We start from the raw sequence: 18,910 nt of genomic DNA on the forward strand, positions 1-18,910 counted from the left end.
TCATGAAGGGAGATGGAAAAAAGGAAATTAAAGGCCAATAGTCTGACCTCAGTAGTTGGGAAGATGTTGGAGTCGATTGTTAAGGTTGTGGTTTCAGGGTACTTGGAAACACATGATAAAATAGGCCATAGTCAGCATGGCTTCCTCAAGGGGAAATCTTGCCTGACAAATTTGTTGGAATTCTTTGAAGAAGTAATAAACAGCACAGCCAAAGGAGAATCAATGGATGATGTGTATTTGGATTTTTCAGTAGGTCTTTGACAAGGTGCCGACAGGGGCTGCTTAACAAGTTAAGAGTTGTTGGGAATGCTTACTTTTACATTATATGTCAATGACTTGGATGACAGAATTGATGAATTTGAGGCAAAGTTTGTGGATGATAGGCAGAGGGGCCGGTAGTTTTGTGGATGTATGGAGGCTACAGCAGGAGTTAGACAGATTGGAAGAATGGGCAAAGAAGTGGCAAGTGCCGGGAAGTGTATGGTCATGCACTTTGAAGGAAGAAGTGAAAGGGTAGAATATTGTCTAAACGGAGAGAAAATTAAAAAATTTGAAGAGCGGAAGGGTCTCAGAAGTCCTTGTGCAGGATTCCCCACCTAAACTTCAATTTTTAGGTTGAGTTGGTGGTGAGGAAGGCAACTGTGATGTTAGCATTCATTTCAAGAGGACCAGAATGTAAAAACAAGGATGAAATATAAATATGATGCTTTATAAAGGACTGGTGAGGCCTGACGGTATTGTGAACAGTTTTGGGCCCTTTATCTAAGAAAGGATATGCTGACACTGGACAGGGCTCAAAGGAGGTTTACAAAAATTATTCTGGGATTGAAAGGGTTATCATATGAGGAGTGTTTGATGGCTCCGGGCCTGCACTCACTGGATTTCTGAAGAATGAGGGATGACCTTATTTGAACTCAACGAATGTTGAAAGGCCTGAATGGAGTGGATGTGGAGGGGATGTTTCCTATGGTGGGGGTGAGTCTCAGACCAGTGGATACAACCTTAGAATAGACGGTGCCCTCTTAGGACAGAGATGAGGAGGAATTTCTTTAGCCAGAGAATGGTGGATCTGTACAACTTGGCTGTGTGTCTGTGGAGGCCAAATCATTGTCCTGTGGGGAGCTTAGCTTACTTTGATTAAAAGCCGCTTCCATTGTAATTGGTCAATTTAAAAACTGCATGGGTTGGCTTGAGTGCCATTTCACCTAGTGTCCAGTTTCAAACATTCTGGGTATAAAGAGTGGCAAATGTGGAATTTCTCTCTCCTTTCCTTTGTCTCCAGGGCTCCAGCACAGCACCCTTGGGAAAGAATGCTTCACATGCACTTTTAACTAATTATCCACTTGTTGAATATTTATGTATGTTGTTTGTGTAACTTAGGGGAACAAATGTTTGGTTTGATTTTTTACTGTTTGCAAATAAATGATCAATATACTTATTCGCAATCAGTGTTTCTGTCTTACTCACCAAACCCACGATCCTGATTCAACGTTACAGTCATTGGGTATATTTAAGGCAGAGGTTGATAGATTCTTGATTAGTCAGGGCATGAAGGGATACGGGGAGAATGCAGGAGATAGGGGCTGAGAGGGAAAATAGATTAGCAGTGAAGAAATTGGAGGAGCAAACTCGATTGACCGAATGGCCTAATTTTGCTCCTGTATCTTATGGCTTTATGGTCTTGTATCTGCTCACACATTTCTGCACGGCCAAACACCTGAGGAATCACATCGTTAATTTCGCTGATGATATAACAGTGATGGGGCTCATCACCAACAATGATGAGACCGCCTACAGAGAGGAGATGGAAGAGCTCAAGGCCTAATGCCAGGCAAATAACCTCTTCCTTAGTGTCAAAAGGCAAAAGGAGATGGTTATCGACCTCAGGAGAACCTATACCACTTGTCAGCAGCACCTTATATCGGCAGCACAGAAGTGGAAACTGCAAGTAGTTTCAAACTCAGGGGAGTGCACATCTCTCATACTCCTAGAATATATACTGCACTGTCAAAAAGCTCACCAACACCTCTGCCTTCTAAGGAGGCTGAAATGAGCTGGACTTTGCACATCTATACTCACATCACTCTACAGAGGCACAGTAAAGAGGATCCTAACAAGCTACACCATGGCTTGGTATGGAAACTGCTCTGCAGTGAAGAAGACGGATCTACAATGGGGAGTCAAAACCGTCCAATACATCACTGGCACCAGGTCGCCTGCCATCAAAGACAGATACTGCATACAAAAAGGTTCTGGAAAAGGGCCAGCAACATCATGAAGGATCCCACCCACCCTGCTTATGGACTGTCTGTCCCTCTCCCATCGTGGAAGAAGCTACATAGAATCCACACCTGAACAACCAAACTGAACACCAGTTACTTTCCCCATGCAGTAAGGCTGATCAACACCTCCACCCACTAATTCCACGACTACTTCATTATTTCCCATCAGTCATCTTATGTACAGCCTCATGTCACTTTATGGACATACAATCAATCTATACAGTATATACAAGCTATCTTATGTATTTATTTTTTGTGTGTCTTTTATTATTATTATTATTATTATCATGTTCTTTTTGTATTGTTTAGGGCTGCATTGGATCTGGAGTAACAATTATATGGTTCTCTCTACACTTGTGTACAGGAAATGACATTAAACAATCCTGAATCTGTAATTTTGAATGAGAGATATACTTTGAGTATCCTAAACCCATGCTATTTATTTACTAACTTGAAACATCAGCACGTAACCTTTATATCTAAACACACAGGAAAATCAATGGAAAATAGTTTATTACAGAAACTAATACAAGTTTAATTTGCAAAGCATTTTTAATTAAGTGTCTGCTGATTAAGCATGCTCGGAGTGTGAATACGTGGAGATGAGATTACATTAATATTGGCTGCTTTTATATTAGCATATCTGGGTTAATCCTTAAGCAATCACTAAGTCACTTGGTCTATATAAAAAACATTATCATATTCTTATGTTTAATCAGTACTGAGGATGACCTTAGCAAAATTCATTGGGTCTGAAAAAAAATAATTTCTTCATGCTTTTCACCTGCTACCATCTCTAAGGACTCTCAACGTAATTACATTTGTACAGTATTACAGAAATATTATAGTATGCTGTTCCTATTTCACATCTGATCTTGTTAATGAATCAGGATCTATTGTTTAAGATTCATGTTGGGTATATACTGCGAAAAAATGGACTTTAGGGTTCACCTTTCATTCCCTTGTTTAGCAATCAATTACACTGCTATTTAGGGATGATTTAATGAATGGTAAACTAAATTGAAGTTAAACTAAAAATATACAAGTTACAATAAGAATTCTGCTGAAATAGTTCACTTGGGAATTTTTTCAAAAGTGTGTCGATAACTGCTCAAATAATGCCAACTCTGAGATACTTTTGAGCATGTATTCTGCAAGTATGTTTATCTTGTGGTTTATAATTAGCAACTATTTTTATATGAAGTTTCCATTATATTTAAATTAACAAAAAATAATCATAAAGTAGATGATTTTAAAATAGTATAGCAGACTATTTATATCATTGGTAAAAAGAAATAGAGCTGCTTGTTCTAGTTGAGTATGAAATGTACTTTCCCTTGATCTTTTTAATGGACCCCCAAAACAGAATGGTAACACTCACGATCAAAATTTATATCAACAGCAACTTGGTTAAGCTATTAGAGTTTGATTGCTGGCCCTAGAATCAAACCCAGCAAGAACTAAATGGATTAAGAGATAAGTAGATGTGAATAAATACAGGTGAGAAAAATTAATCTACTGTGATGAAATGTAAGTAATTACATATCTGCACTTTTATATTACCTCCTCCTCTGCTCGCCGATTCAGTTCTTGCACTTTTTTCAGTTCACCTTGCAATCTTTTTATCCTTTCCTCATAGATGGTACTTTCTTCTGCCAGCTGCATGTTCCTCTGTCGATTACATGCAATATCATTTTTCAGGCTTGCTATCTCTCGGCTCTTCTCAGATAACTGTAAAGGAAAACACAGCTAGCATTTGTATATCTAAAGGCAATGAGAGCCTAGGAATGAAGTGCAGTACTAATACATTAACCATTTTGATTAGTGGTTATGGAGCTACCTTACACACCACTTTACTTAAGTCCACTTTGACTTTTAGTTGTTTATTTAAGCATCCTCTTACTATGTAACGTTTCTAATCAAAGGATTTGGCAAGTAAGGTCATTATTTTTTTAATATAGATATAACCAATAGCAAAAGTGCAACATGAGTCAATTTTCCTTACTTCCACTAACAACTTTATCTTTAGTTTACATAAATAATCCAAATTATAAAAAATAATTTTTACCTAGATGTACAACAGATTCTACAACTATTCTCCACAGCTCTCATCTGTTAGGGACCTTCATCTTTTTGTGGAGATGGTATGTATCTATTTGCATTAAACAAAGTGCTAAGGTGTGCCTCTAAATAACTACATTGAACAGAAATTGGCTGCTATGGTGGGATTTGAACTTATATCTCTGGATCACTGGTCAGGTAATTTAATGGCTATGCCACCACCATATCCACTTATATTTTAAGAAAATGGTACTTATTTTTTTGTTCCAAACTATACAAGTGATCTAGATGGTGTATACAAAACTAATGCATAGCCTACTCCAAATATGGGGACAAAAATAAGGCATTCAGAAAACCAACAGAGGCACTGATTCATTGAAGCTTCGGAAGAAAGGAAAGCGCAAGTTAGCTTTAATTAGCAAGTAACAAACCTGTTCTGTGTTTTCTTTCTGGGCGCCCTGACAAGTCGTTAGCTCAAGTTTAAGATCATAAATGAGTTTGTTTGCTGACATCAACTCATGTTTAGTCTTTTGTGCCTGTCCCTGGACTATGTCCAACTGAGACTGGAGCTTGGCAACTGCATCCTCATGTCGAGTCACCTATGGAATTACATTGTCAGCTTCAGAAAGTAAATCAGGCAACATATGAAACAGATAGAATTTTTTAAACACAGAGAAACAGCATGAATATGCCTGAATTTGGTATTAAAGACATGGTAAACTTTCAGAAGCTTTTAATGTTTGAAGGTTTGAAAATGGATTGAATGATATCATGAATTTTGCTGCTATACAATCTAATTCCTGTGAGCAATAAAATGAGACACTTGCTTAACTTGCAATATCAGCTATATTTATTTCAGGTTCCATATGTAATGCATCAAGTGCCCAGAAGAGGCCAGATATCCATCTGCCAACTGTTTTCCTTTTCACGATTAACAAGCAATGGCCACCTCTGACCATCCAAGCTCTATGCCTTCCACTAAATTGTCAAGCCACCTGATCACCAACCCACTGATTGTTCATCAGGCCTTTGAAAAAATCATAGTTCCACACTCCTGATCACCCTATGCCTCCATCTTACTGATCACTATTCATAACTGAAGCATAACCTGACCTACTCAATTCACTGTTCCTCTGAAACCTTCTCTCCAATCTGCCAACACCAATCATCTGACTCCCACCCCATCCTGAAATTCACCATTTATCTATTGTCCTCCCAGCCCATTGATCATCTGACTCTACAGTCCCTGTGCTGCCAGCCCATCAATTATCCACCCTCCAAATCACCAATCACAACCCCCAATTCTAATGATTATGTGATGTTTCCAACTCACAAAACTAATAGTTCTTAATCTACTGACTATTTCGAGCCCTTAATCCATCAGTTCTTTGAATCCCAATCCATAAGTAATCTGACCTCAAAATTCATCAGTTACCTGACTCACAACCCATTGATCCTACATCTCTCAACTTAGTGACCAATCATTAGATACTCCAAATCTCAAATATGTGTCAGCCGTGTAACCATCAGGTGCCGAGGACCCAATTTACTTGTCCCCCACAATTCCCCAGCACCCAGCACTTCAATGGCACCACCCATAATGACAACCCACCCATTCGTCTCTGGGCCCCAGCTCATCAGTCACCCCAAAAACCAGTTACCCATTTTTTCAACAGTCATCATCAGATAGCTCCAGGTCACTGATCATCTCTCCAGTCCCCAGAGAACTGAACTTAGTGACAACTCACCAGATCTTCTGTGTCTGCTGTTCTGCTGCCATCTCCCTACCCACAAAAATCAATCAAAAAACCCTCCCACTGATCATCTGACTAAAGGCCCATCAATTCTTCCAGACTCAATATTTGTGTCCTACCTGGTTCCAATCTCCATTGGCTATGCAGAACAGTCCATGTTCCAAGCCTTCCCCAGTAATGTTTCACAACTCTTCCTTCACTACATTGATGACTGCATTGGTACTGCTTCATGCACCCATGCTGAGCTCGTCAATTTCATCAATTTTGCCTCTAACTTTCACCCTGCCCTTAAATACACCTGGTTCATTTCTGACACCTCCCTTCCCTTTCTCAATCTCTCTGCAACAACTCTGGATACAAACATCCTTTATAAATTTATCAATTTCCATGGTTACATTGACCATACCTTTTCCCACCCTATCTCCTGTAAAAATGCTATTCCCTTTTCTCAGTTCCTTCATCTTCTCCACATTTGTTCCCAGGATGGGGCTTTCCATTCGAGGACATCAGAAATGTCCTCCTTCTTCAAAGAATGGGGTTTCCCTTCTTCTACCATTGATGCTGCCCCTGACCTGCATCTCATTCATTTCCCAAACATATACACTTACCCCACCTTCCCACCGCCTTACCAGGGATAGAGTTCCTTTTGTCCTTCCCTACTACCCTGTGAGACTCAGTAACTAACACATCAGTCTACTCAACTTCCACCATCTCCAAAGGGATCCTACCACCAATCATATCTTTACCTCTCCCTGCCTCTGCTTTCCACAGGGATTCCTTCTCCCCTGATTCATCCGTCTGCTTTAATCTTCCTACCAGCACTTATCCCTGCAAGTGGCCAAATTCAGCTGCCCATTCATCTCCTCCCTCATTTCTTTTCAGGTCCCAGAGAGTCCTTCCAGGTGAGGCAACACCTCACCTGCAAATCTTCTGGGGTTGACTATTGTGTCCAGTGCTCCCAAAGCAGCCTGATCTACATTGGTGGGACCAGACAAAAATTGGGAGAACCACTTCATCGAGCACCTCTGCTCCATCTACCAAAAGCGGAACTTCTGATGACCAAACATTTTAATTCTGATTCCCATTCCTGTTCTGAAATGGCGATCCATGGGCTCCTCATGTTCCAAGATGAGGCCACCCTTAGAGTGGAGAAACAACACCTTATATTCCGTCTGGGCAGCCTTCAACTTGATGGCATGAATATCGATTTCTCCTTCTGCTAAAAATATTTTCCCTCCCCCTCCCCTCTTCTTCTATTCCCCACTCTGGCCCCTTACCTCTTCTCTCCTGCCTATCACCTCCCCCTGGGTACTTTCCTCCTTCCCTTTCCTCTATGGTCCACTCTCCTCTCTTATCAGATTCCTTCCTCTCCAGCCCTTTATCTTTCCCACTCACCTGGCTTCACCTATCACCTTCTAGCTGTCCTCCTTTCCCCACCCCTATCTTTTTATTCTGGCATCTTCCCCCTTCCTTTCCAGTCTTGAAGACAGGTCTTGGCCCATAATGTCGACTGTTTATTCATTCCCATAGATGCTATCTGACCTTCTGAGGTCATCCAGCATTTTGTGTGTGTTGCTGTGGATTTCCAGCATCTGCAGTCTTTCTTGTGTTTACGAAATCTAAAAGTTTTTACTCTCTATCAAGGGTTTTTACCATTATAAAGGAAAAGCAAAATAAAATACTCAAGTAACAGAATACTCTAAAAATATACTTAATAGAACAGTAACAGAAATTTTATACTAGAAACTTGAATTTAGGCTGATTTACAACTTCATCGTTATTGTCTGAAATCGCCACATCACCATTAATTGTGTCAGCTAGTCAAAGACATTAAAATTATACAAATTGATTTAAATCATTAATTATTTGTTTTAAAATTCTTTTAAAATACAATAATTAAAGACACTAAACTAACTCCATTTAACTCTTCCATTGGCTAGGTATCTGATTCACTGTGAATCTATTCTCCCTGATTGAAACTACTAGTATGAATACAAAATGCTTCACAGCTCTGCTGCTAATCACAGTGGTGCGTCCAGCACCAGAGAAACGAATTAGACAGTAGAAGTTCTGTTCTGGCCCTTTGGCCCACAATGTTGTACTGACTTTTTAACTTACTCCAAGATCAATCTAACCCTTCCCTCCCACGTAGCCCTCCATTTTGCTTTCATCTACATGTGGTTATAAGAGATCTTGAATGTATCTGCATCTAACACCACTCCTGACAGCATGTTTCGTGTACCCCACCGCTCGCTGTGTAAAAATTAGTTACCTCTGACATTTCCCCTTCCTCCAATCACCTGAAAATGATCTCTCTTATATTTGCCATTTTTGCCAAAAAAACTATTACATTTCTGAGATTGAAGTTAATTTTTGAGCAGAACAGAGGTAGCTTTTATCCACACAAAAACGTCAAGAAGTGCTCAAGGCCTACGTTGTATGGCTGAAACCAACCTTCTACAATGATGAGGACAAAATCTGCAAGACTAAAAGTATTATTAAAAAAAGGACAGTATTGCTTATTATGAAAATTGGTTTGACCCTGTAATATTCATTGTTCTGTGTTTCTCTTATGTAAGAGCTAGATAAATATTAGGAATTTATTCCTTTTCCATTCAATAATGCTACAATACATCACTGATATAATGGTGTGGTCACACTGACTCTTACCTCTTCAGCATAATATTCGCTTTGTTTGTGAGATGATAAAACATTTTTCTGGGCATTTTGTAACTCTGATTCACAGTTTTTGTATTTGTTACACAGAACTTGGTGCTTCTTCTGCAAGTTTGCTAAACTATTTTCAAGACTCAATATACGATCCTCTCTCTCCCTCAGCTGGAAAAGAGAAGATTATTTAATTATTTTAGCTGGAGTATTTTGTTGCTTCTTAGAAGCTCTTCTCACAGATACTCTCTGAAAAAAGACTTACAATTATTAATCAAACTGCATTTAAAGTTTTTAGATACGACTATAAAACATAAGAGCAGAATTAGAGCTATGTTGAAAAGAATGACTTCATGGATAAGTATAAAGTCACTGATACTGTGAATTTGAATTTTTTAATATTTATCATTTAAACGACCAGTAAGTCTCCACTGAGGGAAAGTATGTGAACTGTTCCCAGGATGCGGCTTCCAATCCAGGACATCAGCGATTTTCTCCTTCTTCAAAGGATGGGGTTTCTCTTCCTCCACTATTGAAGCTGCCTTCAGCTGCATCTATTCCATCTCCCAAGCATCCACACTCACTCCACCTTCCCATCGCCTTAAGAGGGATAGAGTTCCTCTTGTCCTTACCTACCACCCTATGAGACTCAGCAACCAACTTTTCACTGCACAGTTCCTGGCAGCTGCACTGCCATTCAATAATAGTGTGCTTCAACTTTCATTTGGTCCTTGAGTTTTAGCATATTGATGCTATTAAGTTAAAAATTAAACTTGTTTCAGTCATCAAAAGAAAGGTGCGTGGAATTTATATTAGATTATCAAATGGTGCAATTAGCTTCTACATGTGTTATGCTTTGATTAAATTTAGAATCAGATTTAATTTAGCTTGTATGTAAGAATGATAATATGCCCAGCAATATTAGGGGAAATTAAATTGGAATGTTCAGTGCACTAAAGAACATTTCCTGAAAAACAATTGAAACTCTTGATGAATATAATAGTCAATAGAAGTTATTTTGACAAGGAAAGGAAATCATTAAATAAAAGATAATTTTTAGTAAGCGGCAATCAGAATTGAATTTGTGAGAAAAAGTGGCTACACCTGAAATGTTAACTGTTTATTCTCTCTGTAGATGCTGCCTGACCTACTGAGTCCCTCCAGCATTTTGTGTGTGTTACCCCAGAACTCAATTTGTCTTTGTAGTAATAAAAATTCAACTCTGGTTTTAATTAATATCAAATTGTTATCACTTCCAGATGTTGTTATATGTAAATCATTGTAAGTTGTAAAACTTGTGTATGAATATTGCACTGTGATGTGTAGCCAACAGAGAGAGTGCAGGAGAGATTCACAAAGAAGTTACTGGGACTGGTGCACTTGTGTTGTAAGGAGATATTGGGCAGGCTGGACCTGTTTTCCTTTCAGCAAAGGAGGCTGAGGGGTGACCTTGAAGAGGTAATGAAATCATGAGGGGCAGCGATAAGATGGATCATCACCATCTTTTTCCCAAGGTAGAGGAGTCGAAAACTGGAGGGCATAGGTTTAAAATGAGAAAGGAAAGCATGAAAGGGACCCAAGCGTCAAGTTCCATATTCCACCACTGAGGCTGGTGGGATATGGAACTAGCTGCCTTAGGAAGTGGTAAAGGCAGGTACAACTAGAGCATTTAAAATATATCTGCGCAAGTACACTGATTATTAAAAATGTAAAAGGAGACAGGTTAGAGCAGGGGTTCCCAATCTGGTGTCTATGGACCCCTTGGCTAAAGGTAGGGGCCCATGGAATGAAAAAGGTTGGGAACCCTTGGTTTAGAGGAATATGGGCCAAATGTTGGAGAAGACACCTTGGTCAGCATGTATGAGTTGAGCCAAGATGTCTGTTTCTGTGCTGTATAACTCTATGACTAATTACTATGAAACATACTGCAACAGTTTTACTGAAACAGCTGTTTGATACAGAATGGCAAAATAATTCAATTTCTGATTAATAGGAATGATGAAAATAGATTTACATGGTTAGAATGTCAGTTTTTTTATGCATTATATCCCTTCCACAAAAGGAGAAATTTACCCAAACAGAGCTTCATTTCATCCTGAAAATATTTTGTTTGGTTTATCCCAATGAAAGAGTTAATTTGTTTCATTTCAGGAGTCCAACCTAAATATATTCAGATCTATTCTACAGATTAAGATAATCATTTTTTCAATTAAATAATCATTTTTTCAATTAAATCTAAATCTCTCTCAAGAGAACATTCGGTTGAAGAGCAGATGTTTTCATTATTGACATTTACATCTATTTGTTTAACCTTTAGCAACCTGTTCAAACATATATCCAATATTAGTGAAGTTCAGTGCATAACAGCAGTTATGGTAATTCTGGGCTGTTCAGCATCAAAGTAACAGAGGAAATAGGTGTTATTACAATTAGTAATGCAATGACAAATGCGAATTCTGTAAAGGTCATGGAATTGGTGGGAGAGGAAGTATATCAGAAGTGTAGAGGACATGTCACCTCATAAAAAAAACTCTAGTGTGAATATCGTTCAGCATCAGAGACTTGCAATGTGTACTGACAAAGACTTCCAGCAATTGTTTGCTGGGGTGAGCTCTCTTAAAGCATGATCTACATACCAGTTACTTATAATGTGGACAGCGTGCCAAAATTACAGTGAAATTTGGAACATGCAATAGAGACCTTGTCTACCTGCATTATACTCTGGAGACGTCTGTCTGGACGGCATGCAGACAAAAACTGTTCATTGTATCTCAGTACACGTGACAACAATAAACCACTTACCCATTTGTAGAAGTGCTGATGCAAGAAACAGAGTGGAGGGCTTGGGAATTATTTGAAAAGCAGAATGCCAGAAAAAATTAGGGGTACTAAAATGGACGCACCTTGGAATAGGCACGGAGATTTCAAACCATGATCTACATGCCAGTTACTTATAAAGTGGGCAGTGTACCAAAATTACTCTGTCTAATTGATAACTACAGCCAAAACCAATTGCTCTGTTCATTGGCTGATAACTTCACAGGAAGCCCAGCTGCTTTTAGCAGCTAGCATCTCTTATATTTGGCCTACACAATTTAATTGGCCTGCTCTTTATCAAGTAGGGGTGCAGTGCAGCTGCAGCATGTCTGGTGGGTGTTCTAGATCGTATTGTAATTGTGGAGAATATGAAGAATTGCACTACACAAGCTCAATGGATTTTGAATGCAACATCCCGTGACATCTAGTGCAATGCTTACACACACAAGATGACAGCTGGATAACAATGACTTTGAATGCCAGCAGCCATGCCCAGAAAAGCTGGATGCAGACCTGCACATTTTCAATTAGTTCATATGTGGATATGGTCAGCGAATGTATTTAAAAATATTCAATTATCCCACCAAATAAGCCACTACCAAATGTACCACACATATCTCCATCACTCACATATATATTAACAATAGAGCTGAAATCTCTATATGCTCGTGCATTTTGCATCTCACCTCCCTCATCCCACAAGCTCTTCTGATTTACATGTTACAGATGATGCCAGCATTAACCAGCGGCTCATATATAAGTTCAGTAGAGCAGATGAAATTAGCCTCTAACAAGTAGTCTGAACTAAAACCTGTAACCTGCTTTAGCCATAACAGAAACTTCAAAGTTAGGTGAGGACTGTGATAGCAATGTCTTTGAAGATCAATTTTGCCACTTCAGGCTTTGGGATCCTTCCAGGCTGAAGTTGGACGTATTTGCAACATATCAGATTTTTTACTATATAGGCATTATGTGATCTCAAACTACTTAAGATAATTTATCTGGCTGCCTTGGTGGGATTTGAACTCGCATTTCTGGATCATTATATAGGATGTTATTTAGGATTTAGGACAAAGGTAAACTTGGGATGAGAAAAAGAAAGAAAAGAAAGAAAGATGAGCTCTATTTATTACATGAACGTCAGAACAATGAAATGTGTTGTTTTGTGTTAACAATCAACACATTTCAAGGACTGTGCAGGGGCAGCCCGTGAATGTCGCCATGCTTCCAGCGTCAACATAGCATGTCTACCAACACGAACCGTATGTCTTTGGATCATGGGAGGAAACTGGAGCACTGAGAGGAAAGATATGTGGGTCATGGAAAGAATGTACAAACTCCTTACAGGCAGCAGTGGAAATCAAACTCCAATTGGTGATTACTGGCACTGTAAAGTGATTGTGTTAACTGCTATGGTAACCATGCTGCTTTGACTAAATAGCAAAGGTTATAAAAATGTTAGGGATAAAGCAAGGTTAAAGGATCGAAAATGTTCTAGTGTCAAGTGACGCCCTCATCAGCCGCAGGTGTTAGAGCTTTGTGGGATCCTGCAGCAGCAGCTGACATGTCAAGCCAGAAGCAACACTGCTGTTCCCAGCATCACGGTGCATTTTTCATGCATCTTGCTTTATTCTTGTAGGTGTGCTGGTTTATCGCAGCTGTTGACCCACAACAAGATGAGAAATAAGGAGCTTTTACCTCTAGAGTAGTGGCTGTGTGGATCTTTGCCCTTGACATGAGCTGTGCGATCACTGTTGTGGAGCATTTAAGACTTTTCCCAGATTTTACTCTCCATTGGATTACGAAGGAACCCAGACACAGAGCAGCAGATAACTTAATGAACGCAGCTTACTTACCAGTCTGCCAAACTCACTGTGTCCAAATCAATAGATTTCAATCCTGGTTCTATTTCATTTGTATTTAATAACTGTTAAAAGACTACAATTAATGATAGTCAAATGAGTTTCCTATTATTTGTTACTACTGTACACTTCTGAACCATTAAAATAGAGTTGATGCAATTTTTGATAAAACTTTTTTGTTCAGAATTATATGTATTAAATATTTACTGTTAAATATCTACCTTTTGGTAGTATACTGTGCTTGTAAAAAGATAATGCAGACATTTTAATAGTTTCTACTTACCACCAATACATTTGCTTTAAGCTTTGCATTCTGATTTTCAGTTTCTCTTTCCAGCTCTCCTAGTTGATCTTTCATTTTCTGAAAGTGCCTTTGTAAGTCTTGTTTTCTGGTCTGTTCTATTTTTAATTCTTCCTGCAATCGGTTGCGCTCCTCTTCCCTCTGTTGAATCTAATGGCAGGCAAAATTTGAAGAGAGTAACTGTAGTTCACAATGAAATTCTGGGTCATCGTTAAATCCCTCCTTGATACTTAGAGGATGGAGGGAAAAATTAATTGGGAACAAATGAATTTAACTGCACCTTTCAGGTCCTAACCTATATAACTGCAACTGAGCATTGTAGACACCCATGGCACTAACCCAAGAGTTGGTGAGATCCTCTTAAAAAAAGCAAATCAGTCCAAACGATCTTACTGGGGCCTGATAAGCCTCTGAATGGATATGGTAGCTGCTTGAATTTTCTGAGAATCCAAGACCAGCTATGGTACGCTGCAGAGAATTAAACTCACTGAAGCTGCATCTGATTCGGAGGAAATGCACCTCACACAGTATTCTGCAATGTGAATATCAATTAATTTTACTGTAAAGAGCTCATATCATTACGACATAACTACTGTATCCTGCAGTTACAAAATACCCACAAGCATACAACATTGTTGATTTTGCTAAAATTTCATACACGTGTATGTATTATTTATTGAGAAACAGCACAGAATAGGCCCCTCCAGCTCTTTGGGGTATGCCACCCAGCAATCCCTTTATTTAATTCTAGCCTAATCACAGAACAATTTACACAGACCAATTGACTTACTAATTGATACTTCTTTAGACTGTGAGAGGAAAGCCATGCAGTCACCGGGAGAACATACAAACTCCTTACAGGCAGTAGGAATTGAACCTGGATCGCCTGTACTGTAAAGTGCTGTGCTAACCGTGCTGTCCCATACATATGAAAACTTCTATCAGGATTAAATTCCCTATTCACACACAAGCTGAATAGAGGACATTACAGACATTAGAAAAGTTTGCTTACCTGGTCTTGTAATGTTTTAATTTGTTCTCTGCAGCTATTGACTTCTATCTCCATCTTGTAAATTGATTGCTGATGCATCAGTTCTTCCCTGACTGTATTTTCTTGACTCTGTTTATGCTGGGCGTTCTCAACTTTGAGTTTTTCAATCTGTGTCCTGTGCATAGTAATGAAAACAAATTGAGAGCTCTGTTTGTCATCAAAGTTAAGACTTACCCATTAAAAATACATTTAATCTTTAGCATGCAGACCAGAGGTCACAAGCAACATTTTAGTACTGTAATAACAATGTGCTAACTTTAAATATCCTTTCCATACTTTATAATGCATTATTGACAGCCTAGCCTTAACTGATCCTCATATTAGAGATTCACTCCATGCGGTATTATTAAAATCATTTGATACAAGAAGCAGTATACGTATCTGCTGTAATACTGATCACCTGTGTTTCAGTACTAGCTGTGTCTCTAGCCATACTGCCCAATGCAGTTACAATGCTGGCAAGTAGCCAATAATGTAGAAAATTCCACATATATGGCTTGTACGCTAAAAGCTGGTTTTCAGTCATGTCGAATACCACCCAATCAGACAACTCTAAATATTCAGGAAAACAAATGAACGTATTATCAACAGTTCTGTCAGGTGGTACTCATGGACCAAGGAAATGAATTCCAGAGGTAAGTTGAGAATGACTGTCCATGACATCAAGGCAACATATGACCAATTAAAGCATCAAAGAGCCCCAGTAAAATACTGAGTCAAGGGCTTCAAAATTTCAAACACTCTAATGGCTGGATCCATATCTCACACAAAGGGTTGTTGAAAGTTAACCTTCGCAGGCATTCCTCAGGGTGGCATCCTTAGCCCAATCCTTTTTAGTTGTTTCATCAATAACTTTCCTTCCATAATTAGGTTAGATATGGAGATGTTCACTGATGATTGTGCAATGTTAAATTCTATTTACAACTCCTTAGCAAAAGAAAAAGTCCAGAGCTGAATGTAGCAAGAGCTGGGTTACATTCAGATATGTTCAGATAAGTGGCAGGTAACATTCATAGCACAAAGTTGCCAGTATTCACCATCTCCACCAACAAACAACTTCGCCATCCATCTATCACGTTTGATTATCCCCAATAAATACTCTAAAGCGTTGACTAGAAACAGAAGAACAGGTTAGAGGTTTGATCTCCTGAAAGTGAGAGACTCCACGATCCATAGTGGAGTCAGAAGAATAATGGAATATTTTCCTCTTGCTTAGATGACTACAGTTCCTACAACACTCAAGATGTGTGACACCATGCAAAGTATCTTGCTTGATTTATAACCAGACAATCATCTGAAACATTCATTTCCTCTATAACTGCTGCATAGTGGGAACAGTATGTGCCACTTACAAAATGCATTACTGGCCCAGGATCTTTAAACAACACTTCTTAAACGCTTGACTTCTACCATTAAGAAACAAGGACTTCACACACATGGAGACACCACAACCTGTATGTTTCCCATTGAATCACACTCTTTCTTGACTTGGAAATATAAAGATGTCCTTTTGTTATTATAAGATCTAATTTCTGGAGTTCTTTTTCAACATTTTCATACCTTCACCAGAATGATCTACAACAGAACAAGAAGTTTCCCACTAAGCTATTCCCAAGAACAATAAGGGAATAAATAAATTAACACAGTTACATTGATCTTCCCTGTCCTTCTCCCAATGAGGGTTTCAGAACTCATTGTTCTCATTTCACATCCACACTGAGCAACAAGTTTTAGTGCTTATAAGTATTGGTATGATTTTTAGGAAGTGAGTGCCAGGTGAGATATCTTTTGACACAGTGCAGTACAAATAATGCTGTAACTTGAGAAGAGGGGGGAGAGTGGACTATAGGAGAAAAGGAAAGAGGAGGGGCACCAGGCTGAGAAGAGGTATGAGGTCGGAGTGAGGAATACAAGAAGAGGGGAAGGGAGAGAATTTTGTTTCTCGGAAGGATAAATCGATATTCATGTCATGGAGCCTATCTTGATGGAATATAACGTGTTTCTCTTTGACAATGAGGGTGCCCTCATTGTGGCACAAGAGGAGGCCATGGACCGACATGTTGGAATGGAAATGGGAATTCCTCAGCCAGAAGTGATCAGGGTCACTACATATAGCAGCAACGTCAAATAATCAGGTTGTCCTGGGACATTTGTTTTACAGCAGCAGCCAGGTTGACCATCCTATAATATGAAAGTATTGTCCTTGAAATGAAATTCTGTTATTGGCCATCCATCAGTTCGCTCTGCCAGCACCTCTGAAATGAAAGTACAGTCGTGCCAGGTGGCATATCCACCATTTTGTAATGGCTTCTGGGACTCTGTTTTTTCCAATGTTAAGTTTCCTCAAAATTCTATCCTAAAAGTACAGATATATTTCAGCCTTACTGCCCATCACAATGAAAATCACTGATTTGAAAATCTATTGGATAATTCTGTTGTAATATAGTGCTACAAGTGTATTTCTAGTGGTGTTCAATATAATGGACAAAATGGTCTATCTATAATATTATATGAAATCACAAGAGCCATTATTCATACGGCACTATTTTACTCACTCATTCTGTCAGAGGAAATATTCCTCATTGAGAAAATTCCCAATAACAAACAGACATCACAAACCACTAACTCCTAGAATGGATAATCAATACTGCCGACTTCTAGTCATTTTCTCCTCCATCCATGCCACCAGACCAATATAAATCCTAATCAATACCCCTGCAATTACATTTCCCAGGCTTGTGGCAGAAGATACTTAAGGAATTATTTCATGTCTGACAAATACCCAGTTTATTCTTCTTTCCATCACTTAATTACTGATCCTACTTAATGCCTATTGGCATTTCATGTAGTTAACACCTCTGTTCACAGACTGTTCAGACATCCTTTTTCTTTAAGTGATGATAGGAAAACATCCCAGCAGTGATGTCAGCTTGCTTTACTGATAATCCACTGAAGTGAATACTATTAATTTTATGGTTCAATTATTCAAAATTATTACAATGCTTTAACTAAAGGAGTTCAAGGCATATCTGTTTACTCTTAATGAAACTGAAGACAAATAAAAGATTTAAATTAAGTAAATGAAAATATTTAAAATCATGGGTACAATAAATGTTTTTTTCTGGAATACTATTCATAGTACAGAAATATGGAAGTTCAGGAATCTCTGTGAATTAACTTATCTACTGAAGTACTATACTAATTTTTCAGGGGCACCCAATAACTTGGTGCAGGGACATTGGCAGGTCTATCTATTGAGCATACTGACCAACTTAATGCTAGTAATGTCAGTAAGATGTTTATAAGCAAGCCTGGTCCTTGAATGGACTAGGCCTCTCAGTGGGTTTATCAGTGACCAGTCAGCACCTTTCACCTACTACTCCCCCACTTTCTGCTCTGCAATTGCTATAAAGACATCCTTAAAACGCACAGGTGACTTGCAGACCATTGCATCAGGAAGGGTAATATTATCGTCAACGATGCCTGCCACCCTTTTGATTCCCTTTTCTCCCTTCTACCTGCTCGGTGAAGGTATGGGACCTTGAAAGCCCAGACAACCAGATTCAAAGGCAGCTTCTTACCCGCTACAACCTCTGCTATCAGAATTCTGAACCAAGCATCTTTATCAAATCCCCTCCCAGTAGTGTTGCCGTATGTTGGATCCTTAATTCTACCTCCTCGATTATTGTCACTTCAGCTTTTCTATTAGCACTACTATGCACCATTTCCTTCTCTTTGCTCTTGCTGCTGTATTTATAGTCAATTTAATATTACCATGTGCACTGGTTACTCTGAGTTTCATGCAAGCAAGGAATTTCATTACACCCTGGTGTATATGACAATAACCTAAAGTAACTAATTAACTACCTAACTACTAAGACCAAAATGATGACATTACAGTTTATATCATAAACAACAAAGGTAATTAATTACATTTAAATTTTTTGTTATGCTCAATTAAATTAGGTGAAAATGAAGCACAAATTAATACAGCAAAGTTGAATTCATAAGGCACATTACACAAAAGAGTCTCTGACATACGCACAGACACACTCTGAATATTTAGATACTATATTAGTTTGCTATTTGATACAAATTCTGTCAAAAAAAATGAT

The 18,910-nt window shown here is 38.7% G+C and overlaps 1 protein-coding gene across 1 annotated transcript in view; it reads right to left on the reverse strand.

The window, feature by feature from the left end:
* pmfbp1 (polyamine modulated factor 1 binding protein 1) overlaps positions 1-18,910 on the reverse strand; it is a 649,032-nt gene that overhangs the window by 79,254 nt on the left and 550,868 nt on the right. The window contains exons 31-35 of the mRNA XM_073070291.1: positions 14,757-14,910; positions 13,727-13,894; positions 8,768-8,935; positions 4,775-4,942; positions 3,846-4,013 (exon numbers count right to left, since the gene is read on the reverse strand). Coding sequence (XP_072926392.1) covers positions 3,846-4,013; positions 4,775-4,942; positions 8,768-8,935; positions 13,727-13,894; positions 14,757-14,910 — 826 coding nt within the window. The remainder of the gene's footprint in view (positions 1-3,845; positions 4,014-4,774; positions 4,943-8,767; positions 8,936-13,726; positions 13,895-14,756; positions 14,911-18,910) is intronic.

The sequence above is a fragment of the Hemitrygon akajei genome, chromosome 17 (assembly GCF_048418815.1).
Source record: "Hemitrygon akajei chromosome 17, sHemAka1.3, whole genome shotgun sequence".
NCBI lineage: Eukaryota > Metazoa > Chordata > Chondrichthyes > Myliobatiformes > Dasyatidae > Hemitrygon > Hemitrygon akajei.